Below are 19,953 nucleotides of genomic sequence, written 5' to 3'. Positions count from 1 at the left end.
CACAGCTCAGCTCTCCCAGCCCCGGGCCTGCTCCATGCCAGGAATGAGAGAGAGTTCAGAGACACAACCAGAGGAGTTTATTACACCTGGGCACAGCAATTCCAGCCAGCTCAGCACACTGGCACAGGGGCAGCTGCCATTCAAGTAGTGCATTCCCACCCTTCCACAGCACTGCAATTCCTCTGACCCAAAGCAGAGCCAGTTCTGGGTTTAACCCGCCCTGAGCCCACCCTGCTGTGACACCAGCACTGCCCCCACCTCCTCCCAGTGCTCCTCCTGTCCATGGGAAATGGAACTGGGAGTCAGAGCTGGGCTGCTCTGCCCTGCTCAGGTACGGGTTCCTGGTGTGCTGTGAGCCCAGCACTGAGCCACTGCACAGCCTGGAACAAGCCCTGCAGAGAGCCCCTGGCTGCAGCTGGGCCAGTCTGTCCTCCATGGAGCACCTTCACAGCTCTGGGCTGGATCACAGACCCTCAGGAGAACCAGCCTGGGCTCCCAGCACCATCTCCTCTCCCCAAGCACGGCTGCAGAGCCTCAGCCCAGCCAGCCTCCACTCTGGAGCTCCCCACTGCAGACACTACAACATTCCTGGATTGTAAAACACAGATTTCACACATTGTACACAGCCTTATAAATAATCCCTGGAGTAAATCACTTCTGAGAATACCAGCCATGGATACAACTTCAACAATACAATTTATGGCTTCATTATAACTCAAAAAGGTAAAACAAACTCAAAATATTGCACAGACAAGCCCAGTTCATGTGAGGTTCCACCTCCACCGCTGTGTGTAGTCACAGCATTTGTCATCTCAGACAGGAATAGTTTGTGGGGAAGGAGATTTAAAATTATATGGATGCCATCAGCATGCAGGGAAATGTGCAGCAGGGAGTGAGGGCGCTGCTGGAAAATGAAATCTGCCTTTCTCCTGATTTGCAGCTCCTGTTTTACATTCATCTCAGGAAATGAAAACTTTGGTTAGAACGTAACAGGTCACGTGGATTTAAGGTAAACATCATATTGCCCTTATAAAAATGGAAATAAAAAAATACAAAGTTGAGATATTTGGGATATCTCAGCAAGGGACACAAGACACAGGAGAACATGGGCAGGACCACGCTCACCACACTGCAGGACATGGACAGCAAAGCCACGCCGAGGGGCTGCCTGAAGGCTGAGCTTCTTTATTTCAACAGGATCCAGGGAATCCCTCCTGGGCAGCTGGGAGTGGCCTCGGGGGTGGTTCCAGTGCAGGCTCTATGGGCGGCTCGACGGCTCCCCCGAGGGGGTTGCGGTGTCCGTGTAAAACTGAGCGATTTGGGCCCGGTATTTCTGAGCCACCACCGGCCTCTTCAGCTTCATGGTGGGGCCTGTGGGAACCAGCACGGGGTTAATGGGGAGGGCAGCACCGGCAGCACCCGGCAGGGCTGGAGGGGACAGGCAGAGCAGGGAACAGTGACCTGTGCTAAACTTCTCTTTACAAGGGTTTAATGGAATGTCCCTCCCTTCCTCTGTGAGCCAAAGCAGCACCCCGAGGGTGCTGGGCACTGCCCAGGCTCCCCAGGGAATGGTCCCAAGGCTGCCAGAGCTGCAGGAGCTCCCAGGGCTGCTCAGGCTGGGGGTGTTGGGGTGGCTGTGCAGGGACAGGGGCTGGGCTGATCATCCCTGAGGGTCCCTCCCAGCTCAGGATGTTCCATAACCCTGCAAGAGGCATCACAGCACACGGGTAAGTGCTGCTCCACTCAGTGCTGCTGGGCAGAAGTGGGAATTCAGCCCAGATCATCCCACCCCAAACTGCCACCTGGAAAAGCCACAGGGAGGAAAAGCCAGGGACAGCTCTGTCCATTGGGGTCATGGTTGATGTTCAGTACCAGGGAAAGGGCACGGGGCAAACCCCAGACACCCCCCCACCACTCACCAAGCTCTCCACCAAAGAGGGAGAAGTCCTTCTCCAGCAGGACCCACTTCTGGACTTTCTGGGCATTGGACACAGCTCCCTCATTGACAGCAGAGATCCCTTTCTGGATGGCAGTGTAGATGGCCTTGTCTTTGCTGCTGATGATTTCTGAGACCTTGGTGGCCTTGCTGCCCAGCCTCTGACAGAATTCCAGAGCCTCTGGAGTGAGGTCATCTCCAGGCTCTCCTGTTTCTGCATCCACAACGCACTGCAGGCCAACCACAACAGGAAACTGAGCAGTGCTGAGCACCTGAGGCCCTCTGCACCAAGGAGCCTCCAGCCCTGGACACTGCCCTGGGACAGCTCCTGGGATCCCTCCTGGAGTCCCTTCTCCACTCCAGCCCCAGCAGCCCCTCAGCTCTTATCCAACCCCTGGCTGCCAATGGAAACTTGGAACAAAACACAGATAAACCCCCTCAGGTCACTGCCTGCTCAGGAGCCCATCTGCCAAATTCTTCCTGTGCTGTCCAAAGTTAATCACTGTTTTCCAGACCTTTTCTGGAGCACAATTTACTTGCCCACACTGCAGCAACAGCCTTGGAGTCACACACAGCACTCAGCCATGACAAGTGCAGCAGGGCCATTCCCAGGGCCTGGCTCAGATCTCCTGCCCCAGGCCAAGGCTGCTGGCCCTGGTCTCACTAAGGAGCAATTCCCACTCTGACAGTCAGCACGGGCCAGCACAGATGTGTCCTGGTGGAGTTTAAAGCCAGACTCTGACAAAGACATCCCTGACAGGTTTTTACCTCCCACACTGCTCTGGGAGAGACTGAAGCAGGTGAGGAGAGCAGAAGGCTTTCCTGTTTCAGCCTCACTTTTGGGTCTTTTCCTTCTGTTTCTTCCTGCCCTCTGTGGCACAGCTAAAGCTGCCCTGAACAGCAGCAGGGCCTGATGGTCTGGGCAAGTGACAACCCTGTGCCTTCAGCTGCTCCTGGCAGCTCAGCCACAGCCAATTCTGCTCTGGGCTCCTGCCTCCACAAGACACTAAAAATGTGTAACAACTCTTCCTCCCTGGAATGACTCAGATTCAGCAGCACAGGTGGTGGATCCCCATCCTGTTTGCCATTACCTTTAGTGTCAGGAGCATAGAAAGGAATTTGGCTTTGTCTCCAACCAACATGGCATTGCTGATGATGGGAACAGCATTCTTGACAGCATCCTCGATTGGAACAGGAGGAATGTTCTCACCTCCTGCTGTGATGATGAGCTCTGGAAAACAATCAAATCCTGATTAATGCTTGGAGCTTCTCCCCTTCCCACAATCTGCAACAACTCAACTGCTCTTTGTGTCTCCTGGATCAGTGAGCTCTGTGTCAGCTGAGCTGGAGAAGGCACAGGGTGACCATCCCCAAAAATGTTCAAAAATGTGGGATGTAGCACTTGGGGATGAGGTTCAGTGGTGGCCTTAGGGGGTGCTGGACTCAATGATTTTGAGGGGCTTTTCCAGCCCCAGGGCTGATCCCAAGACTGCAGCAGGCCTGGAGAGAGGAGCAGGAGCTGCTCACACTCAGCCCAGCCAAAGCTGCCCTGGTGCTCCAGGGGTGTTTGCAGCCTGGCAGTGCAGGTGAGCCCCTTGGCACAGACCCCTGGGCCTCCAGGGCTCCTAAGTTGGCACCCAAATTATCAGAAATTGAGGTGAAAGTTTGCTCTGTGTGCTGCAGAGCAGAGGGGAGCCCCCCTGCTCAATCTCCTGCTCCTCAGAGCTGCCCCCCATGAGCACCTCTCTCTCTTGAGGGCTGAAGGCTTGAGTGACCTTGGCTTTGTCTGGGGTTGCTCAAACCCTGTCCCAAGAGCCACATTGCTACAAGGCACTTACACAACAGTGTTAAGCTGCTGCTTTCCTTGGAGGTCACCCAGCAAAGCTCCTGAAACTGAGGGAGCTGCTGGTAAAACAAGCCCACAAAGCACCAACTGCACTGGTGCTGCAATCAGAGGGCTTCTCCCTCACCCTGCAAACACCCCTGGCTCCAGAGGCTGCCCCTCTCCTCCCACCACAGCGGAGGACACCCTGCAGCCACATTCTGATGGAAACTCCAGGAGGAGAAGGATTTGAACATTCTCCTGTGCAACTCACAGCCACACAACCACCAGAGCATCCCCTGTACCAGAGGAGGTTTAAGTCAGATATTGTCACTGTTCAGCACTGGAACAGGCTGTCCAGGGCAGTGGTGGAGTCACCATCCCTGGAGGGATTTAAAAGATGGGGCAGCTGGGGTCATGGGTTAGTGGTGGCCTTGGCAGTGCTGAGGGAACAGTTGGGCTCCATGAGGTCTTTCCCAACATCAACTCACTGACTCCATAGTGCTGCACAACATCAAGACAAAGTCAGGGGATGTGTCACCTTTAATTCTGCCTGTGATGAAGAGGAATCCATCCTTGTCGTGCTTGCCCAGGTCCCCTGAGTGCAGCCAGCCATCCTGATCAATGGCTTCTTTGGTTTTGTCCTCCATGTTCAGGTAGCCCATGAAGACATGCCTTCCTGAGAAGCAGATCTCCCCAATGCCATCCTTGTCTGGTTTATGGATCAGGGTGTAGCACCCTGTCAGCTCCTTCCCACAGCTGAAACAGAGCACAGAGCAAGGATTAATTTATTTTAAACTGAATTCAAGCAGAAGTTACAGCAGCACCTCTCAAGCTGAAGGGTTTGAACAAAGCCCAGCAGATTTTTAGCACAAGAGCTCCAGCAAAGAGCTTTAAAGGCATCTGCTGGTGTAAGGACAGCTGCAGAGAGAGTTGTTATTACAGAGATCAGTGCTCACACACCTGCTGGTTTGCACTCATTGTTCTCAACACCTGAGCTTTGAATGAGCAGATTTATGTTCTTGGCAGCAAACTTTCACTGTGCAGACTGAACAAGCTGCTCAAAGACACCCTGCACCCTTTAGTCATTTGCCACTAAAGCAAAGGGTAGGTTGGAGTTACCAACTTTTCCTTCATCCCACCAGTCCCTCACTTCTTCCCCAGCTCCCACAAAACCCAGCCAAGGCAATTTCACACCTCCTGCTGCTGCCCTTGGCAGATCTCTTCACCTGTGACATGGCTCCCCAGTGACCTTTTAGTGGCAGCAAGGCTGTGGGGATGAGCAGCAGCAGGAGAGATGGATGTGCCAGGGGCAGAACCCCCCTCCCCTGCTCACCTGCCGAGCCTGAAGGCGTGAGGTAGGGAGATGGTGTGAGGCCCAGAGCTCTCACTCATCCCATAGAGCTCCAGCACAGGAATGTTCAGGCTCAGAAAGAATTCCAGGGTGTCTCTGGTGATGGGAGCAGCCCCTGTGTAGCACTTGGTGCAGCGGTCCAGCCCGATGGCCTTGCGCACTTTCCTGTACACCAACTGCCGGGCCAGGCGGAAATTCACCGGCTCCTCCGAGCACCTGCACCAGCAAAGTGGCACACTTACACCTCCTCCCCTTCCTCCCTTCATCTTCATCCCACTTCAGTTCATAAACAACATAGAACTCCTCCCCTTCCTCCTTTTATCTTCATCCCACTTCAGTTCATTCATGGATTATTTCCCCGCTCCAGCCCTTGCTGCTCCCCCTCGAGTCCAAGTCACACTGGTCTAACGTCATAGATATATTTTCTGAAAAATCCTTTCATTAAGATCTTTTCTCCTGAGAAGCTGAGAAGCTTCAGCTTCTCCACGTTTTGCTGCTTTGGAATGTGATTTGATGAATTGTTTACCCAGCATGTGAATTTTTATTTGATGACCAATGACAGCCACCTGTGTCGAGGCTGTGAGCAGCCACAAGATTTTATTATCATTCCATTCCTTTCTATTCCTTGCTAGCCTTCTGATGAAATCCTTTCTTCTATTCTTTTAGTATAGTTTTGATATATCATTTTCTTTTAATATCATATATATCATAAAATAATAAATCAGCCTTCTGAAACATGGAGTCAAGATTCTCATCTCTTCCCTCGTTCTGGGACCCCCTGTGAACACCACCACATCTGTCACATGAGATATAACCCTGGATGGAATATAACCCCTGGATGGAATAAAATCCCTGATCTGACAGGAAGGTTCTCCTAAAACTCATCAGCATCCCTGAGATGTAGCTCATAATTACCCATCCATCTTCTTGAGGTTGGTCTGCAGCCCCACTCCCTTGGCCCACGCTGCCACTTTCCTTCGGAGCGCTGAGGCTTTCATGCCCACAGATTTCATTTTCTCTTCCATTTTTTCCCAGACACGAGGAACTCCCAGAAAAGCAGTTGGCCTCACTTCTCGCAGGGTCTCCACCAAGCTGCCCTGAGAGAAGCAGGATTTAATGCACTTTTTAGAAGTGATTCCCTGCAGACTTCAGGTCAGTAGTGGTCACTAGCAAAAACTTGGGAGTCTGCCATCAGTTTTGAGGAATTGTTTGTTTTTTGCAGCACCACCAGGAGAAGGGAATCCCTGAGGCATTCCAGTGGGAACTGGGAAGGGAGCAAGGGTCGATGCTTTCAGTGCCAGCACTGACACAAGAATCCTTTACTCAGGACTCAGGTTTAGCTGGGGCCATGGTGCAATGTGAGCAGAGCAAACACAAGGCTGTTGCTCAGCCAGTTCTTGATGTGTCAGGTAAGAACTCAGCAGATCCCAGTTGTGAGGTGCTGGGTCAGCCTCTCCCAGTTTGTGACTGAATCAAAAGGTGAAGGTCAGGCTCCAGTCAAACCACAGTGGCAGTCGGTCAGTGGGCAAAGTAAACCCAGTTAGGAAAGCTGACAGAACCACAAGATAACACAGCCTTGTTTCAAGCAGCCACCCCAGCTCAAGCAGGTGGATGAGTGTAAGTTTATTATCTTTTTTTTTTTTACCTTCAATGCATCTGGTTGGGCAAAGTAAACTTGCACTCCGAGGGTCATGGCTGCCCAAATATCACACATTTGTGCAGCAATGTGGCTGAGGGGCAGGTAGCTGACCACCTCCTCCTGCCTGTCCCGGGCATCCCTCAGCATGATGAAGCGCCCAGCCACCGCCGCCGTCCACGTCAGCTGCAACAGGAACCCACAGGGCTTCAGAGCAGGGACAGCACAGAACACACAAAGCTCAGCTCAGCTACAGCATCCTGGCATCTCAACAGCAGCACTCGGCTCTTTCAGCTGGAGCAGACTGAGGGGAGGCTCCTGGGGGCTGCAGCTCCTCCCCAGGGGAGGCACAGGGGCAGGGGCTGAGCTCTGGGACAGGGACAGGAGGCCAGGAAGGGCTGGAGCTGGGCCAGGGCTTGGCATGGAGCTCAGGGCAAGGTTCTTCCCCCCCGAGGGTGCTGGGCACTGCCCAGGCTCCCCAGGGAATGGTCCCAAGGCTGCCAGAGCTGCAGGAGCTCTCAGGGCTGCTCAGGGTGGGGGTGTTGGGGTGGCTGTGCAGGGACAGGGGCTGGGCTGATCATCCTTGTGTGTCACTGTCGTATTTTCTGAAAAATCTCTTTGCCTAGGATTTTCTCCTGGGAAGCTGAGAAGCCTCAGAGAAAGATGAAAACAATAATTATCTGATTTGCTTCTCCTGTGGTTTGCTGCTTTGGAATGTGGTTTGGACATTGTTTACCAACAGGTAAATGTTTCATTGGTTTCATGTGAATTGTTTTTACTTAATGGCCAATCAGTGCCAGGCTGTGTCGAGGCTCTGGAAAGAGCCATGAGTTTGTCTTTAGTATCTTTTTAGCCTTCTGTCTGTATCCTTTCTGTATTCTTTAATATAATATAGCATCATAAAATAATAAATTAGCCTTCTAAGAACATGGAGTCAGATGCATCATTCCTTCCTTCCTCTGGGAACCTGAGGGTCCCTCCCAGCTCAGGATGGTCTCCCTCAGCACCCCTGGGGTGGCACTGGGCACTCACATTGTCGTGGCTGAGCATGACACCCTTGGGCTGCCCCGTGGTGCCCGAGGTGTAGATGAGGGTGCAGCACTGGTTGGGTTTCTGGGACGCGATGATCTCGCGCAGCCGCTCGTCCGGCACGTCCTTGCCCAGCTCCAGGAACTGCCTCCACTGCAGGGAACAGAAGAGCTCAGTCCTTTTGTAAGGGATCACCCACAGGAAAAATGAAACTCTTTGTAAGAGCCTAAAAGGGATGTGGGACTTCAGGGGCTCTTCTGAATGCAGCTTATTCCATCCAAGAGTTACAGGGTTGTGGGTGACAGAGCTGTGCCCACAGCTGTCAGCTCCAGCTGCAGGCAGGCCTGGAGACCCTTTGGTTTTGGTTCCAATGCATTCCATACTTTTCTTTTGGTTCCAATGCATTCTATACTTTTCTTTTGGTTCCAATGCATTCTATACTTTTCTTTTGGTTCCAATGCATTCCATACTTTTCTTTTGGTTCCAATGCATTCTATACTTTTCTTTGCTGAGCATCTTCATCCAGTAGAACCAATCTATCCCTTAACTTTTATCTATAGCCTATCATAACTACTACAATTACCATATTCATGTTACTATTTCCTAATCACTAAAAGTCAGTACATTACAGTTTAAGCTAGAAGTTGTTTTTCAGTTTTCTTGCAGTGGAAAATTCTGAGACCTTATTTCTACTTGCAACATTTGCTGACTTGTTTGCCTGTGCTCTCTTCCTGCTTGGTAAAAACATCTTCTTGTTTGGGGTGGGTTTATCCTTTGCTCTAAGCCATAAAACCCCTTCTAAGTAACACACCCTTTGCCTCTTTGGTTACCCAGTAAGACTGGCTCAGCAATTCTTTTCTCCTAGATCAAAACTTGCCTTCATTTCTATTCCTTCTTCAGATTCTACATCCAAAAATCTTTCTGCTAAGCATACGTATCTGTGAGACTTTCTTGTCAAACTTTCATCCTTCCCAACAACTCTGCTACACACCAAGAGAAGGAACTGTTCTCCCTGTCCAGACCCCTGGAAGAGGCTGTAAACCCACAAGTCACTCCACAGTGTTTCCTGGCTGACACAGGGAGAAGAAAAAAGGAGACAGAGTCACCCCAGCAGCTTTACAGCTCTGTAGCAACTCCCTGGAGCAACTGTGGGGCCCAAGGTGTCTGGCAAAGGTCAGCAGGCTCACAGCCCCCTAACACCATGGATTATCCAGGCTGCACAAGAGCACACACCTCCTGCCCACCACAGCCAGCACAGCTCAGGGATCACAGTCACAGAGCCCCAGGCTGGTTTGGCTTGGAAGGGACCTCACAGACCACCTCACTCCAAGGCCCTGCCATGCACAGGGATGTCACCCACCAGATGTTCAAGGCCCCAGGGCAGGTGACAGGTGCTTGCAGCCACCAGCTGAACACAACCAGCCCTTAGAAGCCGTGAAGAAGCCCAGGACTTACCGAGTACAGTTTTGGTCTCTGCTCTCTGATCTCCTCCCCATACTGGACAATGGCCTTCAGATGAGGTAGTCTGTGTTCAATCTGTGTTAAGAAGGGAGATTTGTGAGGAGAAAATGCTGCTTGTCCCTTTCACACCTCTGTAACCCCATTTAGCATGCTCCTCAGATTTGCCCCTTAATGTAAAGCCAAGAGAATCCCATCTGTGCTCCTGAAAGAATGGGCTTGCCTCACTAGAAACTGTCATCATTTGAGCTGGGATGGTGCCAGACAACCTAGAGGATACTCAGTTGTTCATTCTGGCTTCTTAAATTTTAAGCCCAAGGCTTTTAAGAAGTGAAAGCACCACTAAACCTTTTGTGAGACACAGTGCCAGTGCCAGCTCACCTGGCTGGAGCAGGGAGCACACCAAGGAGTTCACCTCTGCTCTCAGGCTCAGCCTCAAGTAATGCCCTCCCACAGCATTTCACCCTCCCACATCTGACAACAGGTTGCTGTAACCCCCAGGATTTAAAAAACATAATTACTTCTAAGATTTTCTGCAGCTGTTTCTGGTTTTCCACCACTATAATGTTGGCACTGCAGTTCTCTGCTACATAATGACAGGCGTCAGGAGAGTTTGTAGTGTAGATCCCAACAGCAAATCCCTGGAAAAGGGAAAAAATGGAACAGAAAAGCCAAACAGAGTTAGAGGACAAGCAGAGTTGCTGGCAAATTTCAGAGAAAAAACTTTAAGAGTATCCCATAAAATGACAAGAAAAAGGGAAGAGCTTAATTCCAAGAGGAAAGATTCTGTTCTGGGGCATGGGAAATGTCAAGAGTGGTGCAAGGGAGCAAAATATCTCATGTGGAAGGCAGATATCACAATCCAGCCATGGGACTCTCTGGCATTTCCTTAATCACTGTGTACATAAGAATGCTTTTGGATTAACCTACTGGTTATCTTATTTTGAGAGAAGCAGCTGGCTAAAAAAAAGTATTTCATTTTTGTCTCATTAATTCATGATGAAATAGTTCAGCTTCTATCTACCTTCATTAAATGTAAACATAAGCAATTGGATTTAGGGTATTTTTTGTTTGTTTTACTGGGGTTTTAATGAAAACCTGCTTCTCAAGTGAATGCTGCAGTCACTCTCTGCCTGCCAAAGCAAAATGCATGGCAAGAAACAAGAGTCTTACCCTGCAAGGATGGCTCCAATGTCAGCAATGAACCACTCAGCAGAATTGAATCCCAGGATGCCCACTCCATGGAAACGCTCCAGCCCCAGCTGTAAACAAGAGGTGGCATTAGAGCAGCCTGCCTTCTCCTCTGGCCAAAGACAGGGAGCACCTGCACATCCTGCTGTGAGCACAGCCCTGAGGGAAGAGCTCGTCCCTACACTGAACAACCCCCAGGAGCCAGGATGGATCCAGTGGAAGTTTCACAGCACTGTCCCACTGTAAGTGGGCAGGAAAACAGGGATTTGCTGGGCTCTGCCCCTGGGAAGGCAGGCTGACTAACAGGAATATCAGCCTGCAGTCCAGGGAGTCAGCAGCTCCCCTCGGGCTGGGAATGAGGAGGTGAGAGGTGAACTCAGACTGCAACTCCTGGGACACTGGGGACAAGTTGGGAATGGCAGACCTCAATAATGGCCAGAGCAACAAGCTGCAGTGGCAGTCACACTTGGCTGTGAAACTCCAGCTTTGGAGTGCCAGTCTTGAACTCCCTCAGCCAGACTCTGCTTTTGTCCCAGAGTGGAAGATCCCACCACAGGAGTAAAGCCAGGCTGGCCTTAGCTTGAAGAGATAAGACTTGATCCCAACAGTAAAAACTGGTGGTGTTGGTTTCTGTCTCCAAGTCTCCTGAGCCCTGCAGCACCACCAAAAGGCTGGGTCACATGGGACATTTAAGTCTGGTTTGTAAGATCCCTTTTTTTCTTAGAAAGGTGAATCTTTAAAAGGCTCTGGAGGGGCAGTGTCCAGGTTTGCCATATACCTCAAACACCTCACTTGAAATGTTTCCTTACACACTTTTTTTTCTTGGTTAAATGTGGAAGTAACTGTCAAAAAAAAAAAAAAAAATCAATGTGCCCACAGCATGTTCAGGTATTTCCCTGTCACTGTAAGATTCACCTGCATTCAGGGAATTTGCAGATTTAGATAGACTCGACTGAAGCCATTCCAGCACTAAAATGAGTGAACATTAAACTTGACTTTATTTTATTTTGACACAGTGTTTCGCTTGTTTTGTTTTGACACAGTGGTAGGAAGAGGGAGAAGTTTAAATTCAAAAGAAGAGTTATTTAGATGAGATATTGGGAAGAAATTCTTGGCTATGAGGGTGGGCAGGCCCTGGCCCAGGGTGCCCAGAGCAGCTGGGGCTGCCCCTGGATCCCTGGCAGTGCCCAAGGCCAGGCTGGACAGGGCTGGGAGCAGCCTGGGACAGTGGGAGGTGTCCCTGCCATGGCAGGGGTGACACTGGATGGGCTTTGAGGTCCCTCCAACCCAAACCATGCTGTTTTTAGGATTCTGTGAATATGCCAAAAAGAACTCAACAAACCCTTACCTTCAGAAAGCTTTTGGCTGCTTTCCAGCACTCATCATAGTACATCTTATACGTCAGCTTTATCCACTTGCCATTTTTTTTGGATGCTAGGGCATAGTAGTCACTGTACTTGTTGACACTTTCCTCCAAGAGCTGGTGCACAGTCTTTGGGGCCTCGCTGCCAGGGCCCTGCTCCTCCATCCTCAGCCTGACCTCTCCATCACGACGTGTTGTCCACATACTGGAGCCAGGAGAGGAGGAGACTGCTTTGAAAGGAAAGTGTTCAGCATCTTAGATTTACAAATTTCCTGCTGCCATAACAGCAATAGGGATGCAAGTCTCAACCTCCCACACCCCTTTTCTGACCCTTTCTTCGTAGCAATTTTGCCATGTGAGCCTCAGTATTTTAGACTAAAAGCCTCTGGAGGACTTTCAAATTTTGCTAAACATTTCCCACTTACATCCCCTCTAACCTGCTCTGCTGCCCTAAGCTCTTGTACTGGTAAGGTGAAAGTTTCCTGCATCTTATACTCTGCTATTTTTAGGGTTTTTTTTCTTTTAAGTAGGACTGAAAGCAGGACACTGGTACCTGGCAGATGAGCACCAGGCACTGGCACTGCCTATTTAATCCTTGAAGCACAGTTGTGCTTTAAAGTTTGAGTTCCAGGCACTTCTGCACAACCCACCCTGCAACCTGAGCTGCTTCTTCCATTGCTATGGTTTTACAAATCCCTCTCTCATTGCAATAATAATTTCAGGCACCCCACAGTCCCCAGATTTCCATCCACTCACCTTTGGGACCGAGTGAGTTCACCTGATATCCCTCGATCTTGGAATCTTCCCCTGGCTCGCTGTTGTGTGGCTCAGCAGCTCTGCAAGGCAAAGGGAATGATCCCTGGATAAGAGCACTGAGGGCTGCCTGCCACAGGCAGGTTTGCTCCATCCCTTCATGTCACTCAGTCCTTGGATGTCAGAGTGATTCCTGATGTTCTGCAGGTGACTTTATTAATTCACTGCCCTGCATGGCCTCAGCAATGGAACAGCTCCCTCCGAGTGTGCAGCTCTGCCTGTGCTGGTTTTGAGCACATGAGCATTGTCCTAATTGCAGCTTTCAGTGCAGACAAGCTGCAGAAGAATGCATAAACATCATCCTAAAAACAGCCATCATTTAATGCCTAAAGGCTGCTCCAGGTGCCTGGAATAAAGAGTCTGCAGCTGGGAGGAGGAAGAGAAGGGGGGCAGGAAGGGACACTTGGGTCTGGAACTCATCTCCTGTTTGCAATATGTGAGTCCAGCCACAGGGGAGACCCTGGGGACACTCTGGAGTCACCCCATGGGGAAACCCATAGAGATTTCCTGTAAAAGAGCAGGAAATTGATTTAACAGGAAATCTTGTTCTTAGGTATTCCTATTAAAACCAGGGCTCCCACCAGATGCTTGGGAAGAAACAGAAACAGGCTCATCCCCATGTGCTTCAGCCACTCCTCCCAGCTGAGCTGTCCTTTCACTTTCAGCCCTGCAGGAGCTGGTGTAGCACCACTTGCCTGCTTGCAAAACTGTTCTTACTCCATCCCTTTCCAAGCTGGACTGTCTCACAGCCCTAATGAGGAGGGTAAGGGATAATCAGGGCTCATGTCCCACTTGAGAGCAGGAGCTAGAAGCCAGACCCAGTGAGATTTGGGAATCCCACTCTCCAAGCAGGCAGCTGCTGCTTTGTTCCCTGCCCTTGGCAATGCCCTGCCAGGACCATTGATGTGTGAGTTTCAGCTGAGTGAAGGTTTCACTGCAGAGACCCAAACTTTCCATGCTGCCTGGCCCTACCAGGCCCTTTGCTCAGCCCATCACTCAGGTGTTGTTCCTCCAGGCTGGTGTTTTCCCTTCTCAACAGCAGCACCTGCAGCACCAAGCCCAGGCTCTTCCAGGAGGGCCCTGACATCACAATAACCCCAAACACTGCAGGGGCAGCTCAGGGCAGAAAGGAGCCCTGACTCTGCCCACCACAGTCACACTGCACACGGCAGAGAGCTCCTCTGGGCCCACACAAACTCCTCAGCCCCAGCCAGGCAGGGCTCCCACCAAGTCCCATCTTTATTTCCTTTCTACCAGGCCCCAGACAAGACAACCAGCACAAGCACTGAGTGAATTTCAGGGTAAGGGGAAATCTCTTCCCTCTAATCTATATATACTATGAATTTCTAGGGAGCACACAACTGTGACTGCTTTGGGCACTGAGGAGGTTCAAGGCCCAGGGAAGATCTGATATGGCTGATCCATGTCCTGTTCTAAAGCAGAACTGCTCCTCTGAACTAATCTGCAGGCCAGCAACCAGGGCTGAGTAAATAATTTCTTTATTTCCCCCAAGGGCATTATGAGATGTTCCCACCTCTGTGTTCCCTCCTCATTATTGAGAACATTTTTCAGCACAAATTAATCCTCAGTTGCAATAGTTCTGCACCATTTCTCCACCAGTTTTTATGATCAAAGCATGCAAATGACCCAGTAATATGAGCAAAAAAGCCCCAGCTATTTCCCTTGCAGTCAATCAAGTCATCTTTTTCTCCCCCTTACAACATCTAGCTCAATGCAGCCCCGAAAAAATTAGGTAAGGAGGTTTTAGTCAGCTAGATCCCATTATGCTGTGGTGAGATATAGACCCTAATCTGCTCTTTAGTCTGTAAATCTAAGCAGCCTCTTACCAGCAGGAGTTTGAGATCAGTGTAGGTACTGCACATGAGCTGTTCCCTGCAGAGGCAGGGCTCTTCCAAAATCATTTTAATTAATCAAAGTAAGCATAGTAGAATGCAATTCTATATATACAGGTTACAACAGGGTAAATAAAATCCTAAACAGACAAATAAATCCCAAATAAAATCCTAAATTAGACCAACCTGGGTGAAGAGTTGAGCAGCACATCTTCCCCTGCCACCTCACAGCTCCCTTGAAGAGCTGAATTGCAATGAGCCACGGAGACTGGTTCTGCAAGTGCCATCCTGGCGTCTGACTCACACAGCACTGTCCCTGCGAAAGAAAACAGGTTGGAAAAACTAAAATACAGCCACACGTCACAGCAAAGCAGCTCCACTGACGTGAGCCAGGCAACCCCAAAGAGGCACGGCTCGAGCCTGCTGCATTTGCACCAAATAACAGGAAATTCAGTGGGCAACAGGAAAAACAGTGGGCATTGCAAAACCCCACAGCAGAACCAGACACCCACAGCTCCCCAAGAACACCACGAGCCAAACCATTTCAGTTCCACGCTCCCTTTGCCCCAGATGCTGTCCCAAAAGCTCGGCTAGCAGCATCCCCCGATCCCTCCAGCCTCACCGTGCATCCCGCTCCCGCAGCCTCCCCTCCGCAGCCGCTCCGCACCGGCGCCCAGCCCGACGTGAAATATCCTTTATTTTTAAACTAGCGCCCAGGAGGCAGATCTGGAGCATCTTATGTCATGTGCTGCTGCCTCGCAATTGGAAGCGGCTCGTCACCCCACACCGCCGCCTCTTAAGGAGGCTCTGGCCCCACGCCTGCCCGCCAGCCTCGGCGCACTGGGGATTTCGGGTCCCTCTGGGGGGACACAGCCCTTGGACACCTCACATTCAGCCTGTTCCCATCAAAATAAGCGTTTTGCAGCTGGGTTTCTCTTATCTATTCTTTCTCTTTTTTTGGTGGCTCCCACGCTGCTTTCAGCACTTTGTCTTGGGGGATTTCATCACCTAAACGAAGTGTTTTCTAAACGCTGATTTTATTTAAGGTTTACACTCATCAAAAGCTTTTGGTGCTTATGAGTCGCCAGGCTGAGCTTTAATTGTTTCAAGGGATTTCAAGCTGATTGGAGATGAATCCCATTATCCTTGATCTCTCTAAGAAGTGGATTTTAGGCTGCTATTTTGTACCTGCATTAGACAGACACATTTAAATCGTATGATGCGAGGGGCATGTTCACTTCCATGAGGAACAGGAAAGTCTTTTTATGAAAAAGTCTTTTATGTCATAAATCCGACCGAGCACACTGCAGCCTCCTGCCTTTACCGGGAGGGGGAAGGCTCAGGGACATCCCCCTTTCCGCTTACTCATCTGCACAAGGACACGTTGCTGCTCACGCCACGCTCCGCTACAGCCTGCGAGTCACCACGCCAGAAATAGTTTAATTCACGAGCAGCGAGAGGGGGATGTCTGTAAAAAACCCAGCTCTGAAGCGCACGGATAACCGGCAGGCATTGCCGCACACCCGCCGTGGGCTGGAACACCAGGGGTGTTCATTGGCAGTGGGAGAAGATGGTGGTGGAGCTGCAGCCCCGTCCTCGGAGCTGCTCCCCCAGCCCGGAGCTGCTCCCCCAGCCCGGAGCTGTTCCCCTGCCCGGCCCGGAGCTGCTCCCCCTCCCCAGCCCGGAGCTGCTCCCCTGCCCAGCCCGGAGCTGCTCCCCCTGCCCAGCCCGGAGCTGCTCCCCTGCCCGGCCCGGGAGCTGTTCCCCTGCCCGGCCCGGAGCTGCTCCCCTGCCCAGCCCGGAGCTGCTCCCCCGCCCTGCCCGGAGCTGCTCCCCTGCCCAGCCCGGAGCTGGTCCCCCTCCCCAGCCCGGAGCTGTTCCCCCTCCCCAGCCCGGAGCTGCTCCCCCAGCCCGGAGCTGCCCAAACCCACCCGCGGTGCCCCCCGAGCTGTCCCCACGGCCTCTCTTGCTCAAGGACAACCCCAGAGGAGCCCAGGAGGGACAGAAGGCAGCAGTTGGCATCAGTCCTGACCCCTTTTGCAATGCTGCTCCCACTTTCCTTCCCAGCACCCCACAACGAGGGGTTCAGGGCACCCCTGAGGGAAGCTCTGGCCTCGGCACTAATGACAGCGTTTCTCTTGCCAACTGTGCCTTAGTGCAGCAACGAAGTCTCAAGGGAAAGGGTGAGGTGTCCTCACTCCTGCTGTCAGGGAATCGTGGCATCCCAGAGTGGTTCGGGTTGGAAGGGACCCCAAACCCCACCCAGTGCCACCCATGCCATGGCAGGGACACCTCCCACTGACCCAGGCTGCTCCCAGCCCTGTCCAGCCTGGCCTTGGGCACTGCCAGGGATCCAGGGGCAGCCCCAGCTGCTCTGGGCACCCTGTGCCAGGGCCTGCCCACCCTGCCAAGTACTCCCTACTAATATCTGATCTATCCCTGCCCTCTGGCAGTGGGGAGCCATTCCCTGTGCCCTGGCACTCCAACCCTTTCAAGCAGTCTCTCTATCCCTCATTTTCTTGCAGGCTCCCTTCAGGTCCACAATATGGTTACCCAAAGCTTGAACAATCCCAGTTCTCTCATCCTTCCCTCACAGCAGAGGTGCTCCATCCCTCTGTTCCATTTCCATGGAAGGCTTTCTGCATCACCTTCAGGCACCCAAGAGGGAAAAGCTGTTCCAGTGGAGCCCACCCCCGAGTTCTGCTCTCACCGTGCACAACCCGGGGTACACTCACAGATGAACTGAAGTGCAATCTCTGCAGCTTCCCAAACCAGACATGCATTTTTTCCAACAAGTTCAGGTTAGAAGAAATATTTCCCAGTATATGCAGACCCTCCCTAGCTTTGCTGAGCCCTGCAGCTCGGGCCCTCCCTCCCTGATGCTGGGTTTCAAACACAGCCACTGGAAAACACACAAGTTCCAGGGTTAGGACGGGCTGATCTTTAAGGTCCTTTCCAAGCCAAACCATTCCATGGTTGACCAGTCAGGTGTAACTCTTGGATACAAAACGCTCCCACCCCACGCTGTTCCCTGAGGAATTAGCACACCGTGATGTACTACAGTGTTCGGGATCATGGAGGACACACTCCCAAACAAAAAACCTGCGGGAAGAAACCTCCCTTTTAATTACGCCTGTCTGACATCTTAAATCATTTAAATAAAAACTCCTTCTGCTCTGAGGGAGCACTTGACCCAGAAGAACTGGAAATGAGGTGTTTCTTTGGAACCACTTCACTGACAAATCACAATAAAGGTCTGAGTGAAGTGCAAACTTGTGACAGTGAAGGGGGTAGGAGTGGAGTTTCCATTTCCAACAGACTTTGGACACACCTTTACCTAACACACACACAGAGCTTCAACAACACCAATTCAATTCAAATTACCGAGCACGTTATCAGCCACTTGACATTTTCCAGCACGGCCCCACTCGGCTTCCTGTGGCGGATTTCTTTTAACCGGTAAAGGCACCACATCCGCTCTGCTCCGCTCCAGAGCAGCTCCAGGCGATTGCCACATCACCATCAAAACCGAAACCTGGGCCTTTTTGTTCCTTTAAAGAGTCACTAAGTGAGGAAACAAAAGCTGAGCAACTCAGACTTGTCCCTCTTAAATAAACTCAGTTTTTAGGAGAGGAGGTGATAAAGCTTCCTGAGCACTAAAGGTTTTGTCACTGACCACAGGTGCTGGGCAGCTGACCCATGTCCTCCTGATGCTGGGAGTGCAGAAAACAGGAGGAAAAGCAACTTCAGCCTCTGCTAGGATGATGAGTGACTGTCATGAGTGCAACCAGACCCGACCCCACCTTCCGAGCTGAGCTTTTGCCCGCAGCAATCTGCCCACTGCCCATGGCTTGGTCAGCCACAGAACTCTCCACTGCAGGCTCCTTGCCTCTCCAGGGATGTTTGTTCCAGGTGAATTCCCCAGCCGTGGGACTCACCCAGTCGAGCTCCTCTTCCCTGCACTGTGCCGCTTCCCCACACATCTGCACAGCGGGGAGAGGCCCCGCAGGAAAGCTCAGGGCTGTATTTTCTGTCTTCCTGTACTCCTATAAAATTCCTGTATTTTCTGTATTCCTGTGCTCCTGCCGGCTCCCACACGTGGCTTTGTGTCCTCTGGGAGCACAGCGGGGCTGGGAGGCAGCACAGGAGCGTCCCGAGCTCTGGGGTCACTCAGAGCACCCCAAACTCTCAGATCACCTCGTGGAGCATCCCAAAGTCACCTGTTGGATCATTCCCAGCTCTCAGGACACCTCAGAGCACCCCCAAACACTCAGGTCGCCCCTTGGAGCATCCCCGATCCCTCAGGTCACCTCGTGGAGCATTCCCAGGACATCTCAGAGCATCCCAAACTTTCAGATCACCTCTTGGAGCATCCCAAACTCTCAGGTCACCTCACAGAGCATTCCTACCTCTCAGGACATCTCAGAGCATCCCAGACTCTCAGGTCACCTCAGAGGACCCCAAGTTCTCAGGACCCCTCAAGGTCCCTCACGATGAGCTCCCGGACAGCACAAGGAAAGGGACATCCCTCCTTCCCAGACCACCTCCTGGGGGAAACTCTCCCTCCAACCCACCCTGTCTTCATTTAACCAAAACCACCAAGAATTTTCCCCTCGCTGTCCGCACGCCCACCCATACACAAACGGGACACCACCAGGAGCATCTGCCGGGCTGTGAGCGAAACCCCCGCGGTGGGCGGGCACCCCCACACAGCAGGAGTGGCTGGGGACACCCAGAGGGGCTGTGCGAAGCTGGGACCCCCGTCCCTCCCTCAGCCCCGGCCGGGGTCGGGCTTTAGGACCGCGCGTTACCTCCGGGCCCGGCGGGAGCGCGCGCGGCCCCTCAGCGGATCCCGCGCGCCGCCGGGCGGCGCCTTTAACAGCGCTCGCGGGGGGGGCGTGGCCAAATCAGCTTTGCTCCGCCCATTCGGTCCTTTTGAAGCATCCCATTGGGCAACATGGTGGTGGGCAGAGACGAAACCGCGCCCCCTGCGCTGGGAAGAGACGCATCGCCGCGCGATTGGATAAGGCGGCTGTCAGTAACATCTAAGCCACGCCCCTTCCTCGGCGCGGGTTACCCGCGGTCAATGCCCGGCGCGGTGTCCGGGTCACCGGGACTGGGCTGTGCCCGACACCGGGGAATGGGCTGTGCCCGACACCGGGATTCGGCTGTGCCCGACACCGGGGAATGGGCTGTGCCCGACACCGGGACTGGGCTGTGCCCGACACCGGGACTGGGCTGTGCCCGACACCGGGGAATGGGCTGTGCCCGACACCGGGGATGGGCTGTGCCCAACACCGGGGGTGGGCTGTGCCCGACACCGGGACTGGGCTGTGCCCGACACCGGGGATGGGCTGTGCCGGACACCGGGGATGGGCTGTGCCGGACACCGGGGATGGGCTGTGCCGGACACCGGGAATGGGCTGTGCCGGACACCGGGGAATGGGCTGTGCCCAACACGGGGGATGGGCTGTGCCCGACACCGGGACTGGGCTGTG

General features: G+C 52.4%; 1 protein-coding gene across 4 annotated transcripts; it reads right to left on the bottom strand.

The window, feature by feature from the left end:
• Positions 1-54: 54 nt before the first annotated feature.
• On the bottom strand, positions 55-19,332 carry ACSBG2 (acyl-CoA synthetase bubblegum family member 2). 4 transcript variants are annotated; one of them, XM_050986200.1, is made up of 15 exons: positions 19,267-19,332; positions 14,642-14,771; positions 12,546-12,625; positions 11,775-12,019; positions 10,409-10,497; positions 9,757-9,877; positions 9,233-9,313; positions 7,781-7,930; positions 6,758-6,934; positions 6,028-6,209; positions 5,095-5,328; positions 4,300-4,517; positions 3,028-3,167; positions 1,920-2,166; positions 55-1,371 (listed from the first exon to the last, which is right to left on the bottom strand). In XM_050986200.1, the coding sequence occupies exons 2-15, from the start codon at positions 14,740-14,742 to the stop codon at positions 1,259-1,261; spliced, it is 2,178 nt and encodes a 725-aa protein (XP_050842157.1). In that variant the 5' UTR covers positions 14,743-14,771; positions 19,267-19,332; the 3' UTR covers positions 55-1,258. The 4 variants fall into 4 exon arrangements, with proteins under 4 accessions (XP_050842157.1, XP_050842154.1, XP_050842155.1 ...); XM_050986197.1 differs by lacking the exon at positions 19,267-19,332 and adding an exon at positions 17,840-19,235; XM_050986198.1 differs by lacking the exon at positions 19,267-19,332 and adding an exon at positions 17,840-19,235 and having other exon boundaries at positions 11,775-12,016.
• Between the last annotated feature and the right edge of the window lie 621 nt (positions 19,333-19,953).

This window comes from Serinus canaria, chromosome 28 (genome assembly GCF_022539315.1).
Source record: "Serinus canaria isolate serCan28SL12 chromosome 28, serCan2020, whole genome shotgun sequence".
In the NCBI taxonomy this organism is placed as follows: domain Eukaryota; kingdom Metazoa; phylum Chordata; class Aves; order Passeriformes; family Fringillidae; genus Serinus; species Serinus canaria.
This window is presented reverse-complemented; position numbering and strand designations above follow the sequence as displayed.

Bases quoted from the DNA above. Each gene is read 5' to 3' on its own strand.
- ACSBG2 (XM_050986197.1), bottom strand. From the start codon at position 17,978: ATGGTGATGTGGCAATCGCCTGGAGCTGCTCTGGAGCGGAGCAGAGCG. The intron at 12,020-12,545 runs GTGAGTGGATGG...TTCCTTTCAAAG, and splicing joins GAACTCACTCGGTCCCAAAG to CAGTCTCCTCCTCTCCTGGC. The intron at 5,329-6,027 runs GTAATTATGAGC...TTGCTGGTGCAG, and splicing joins AACCTCAAGAAGATGGATGG to GTGCTCGGAGGAGCCGGTGA.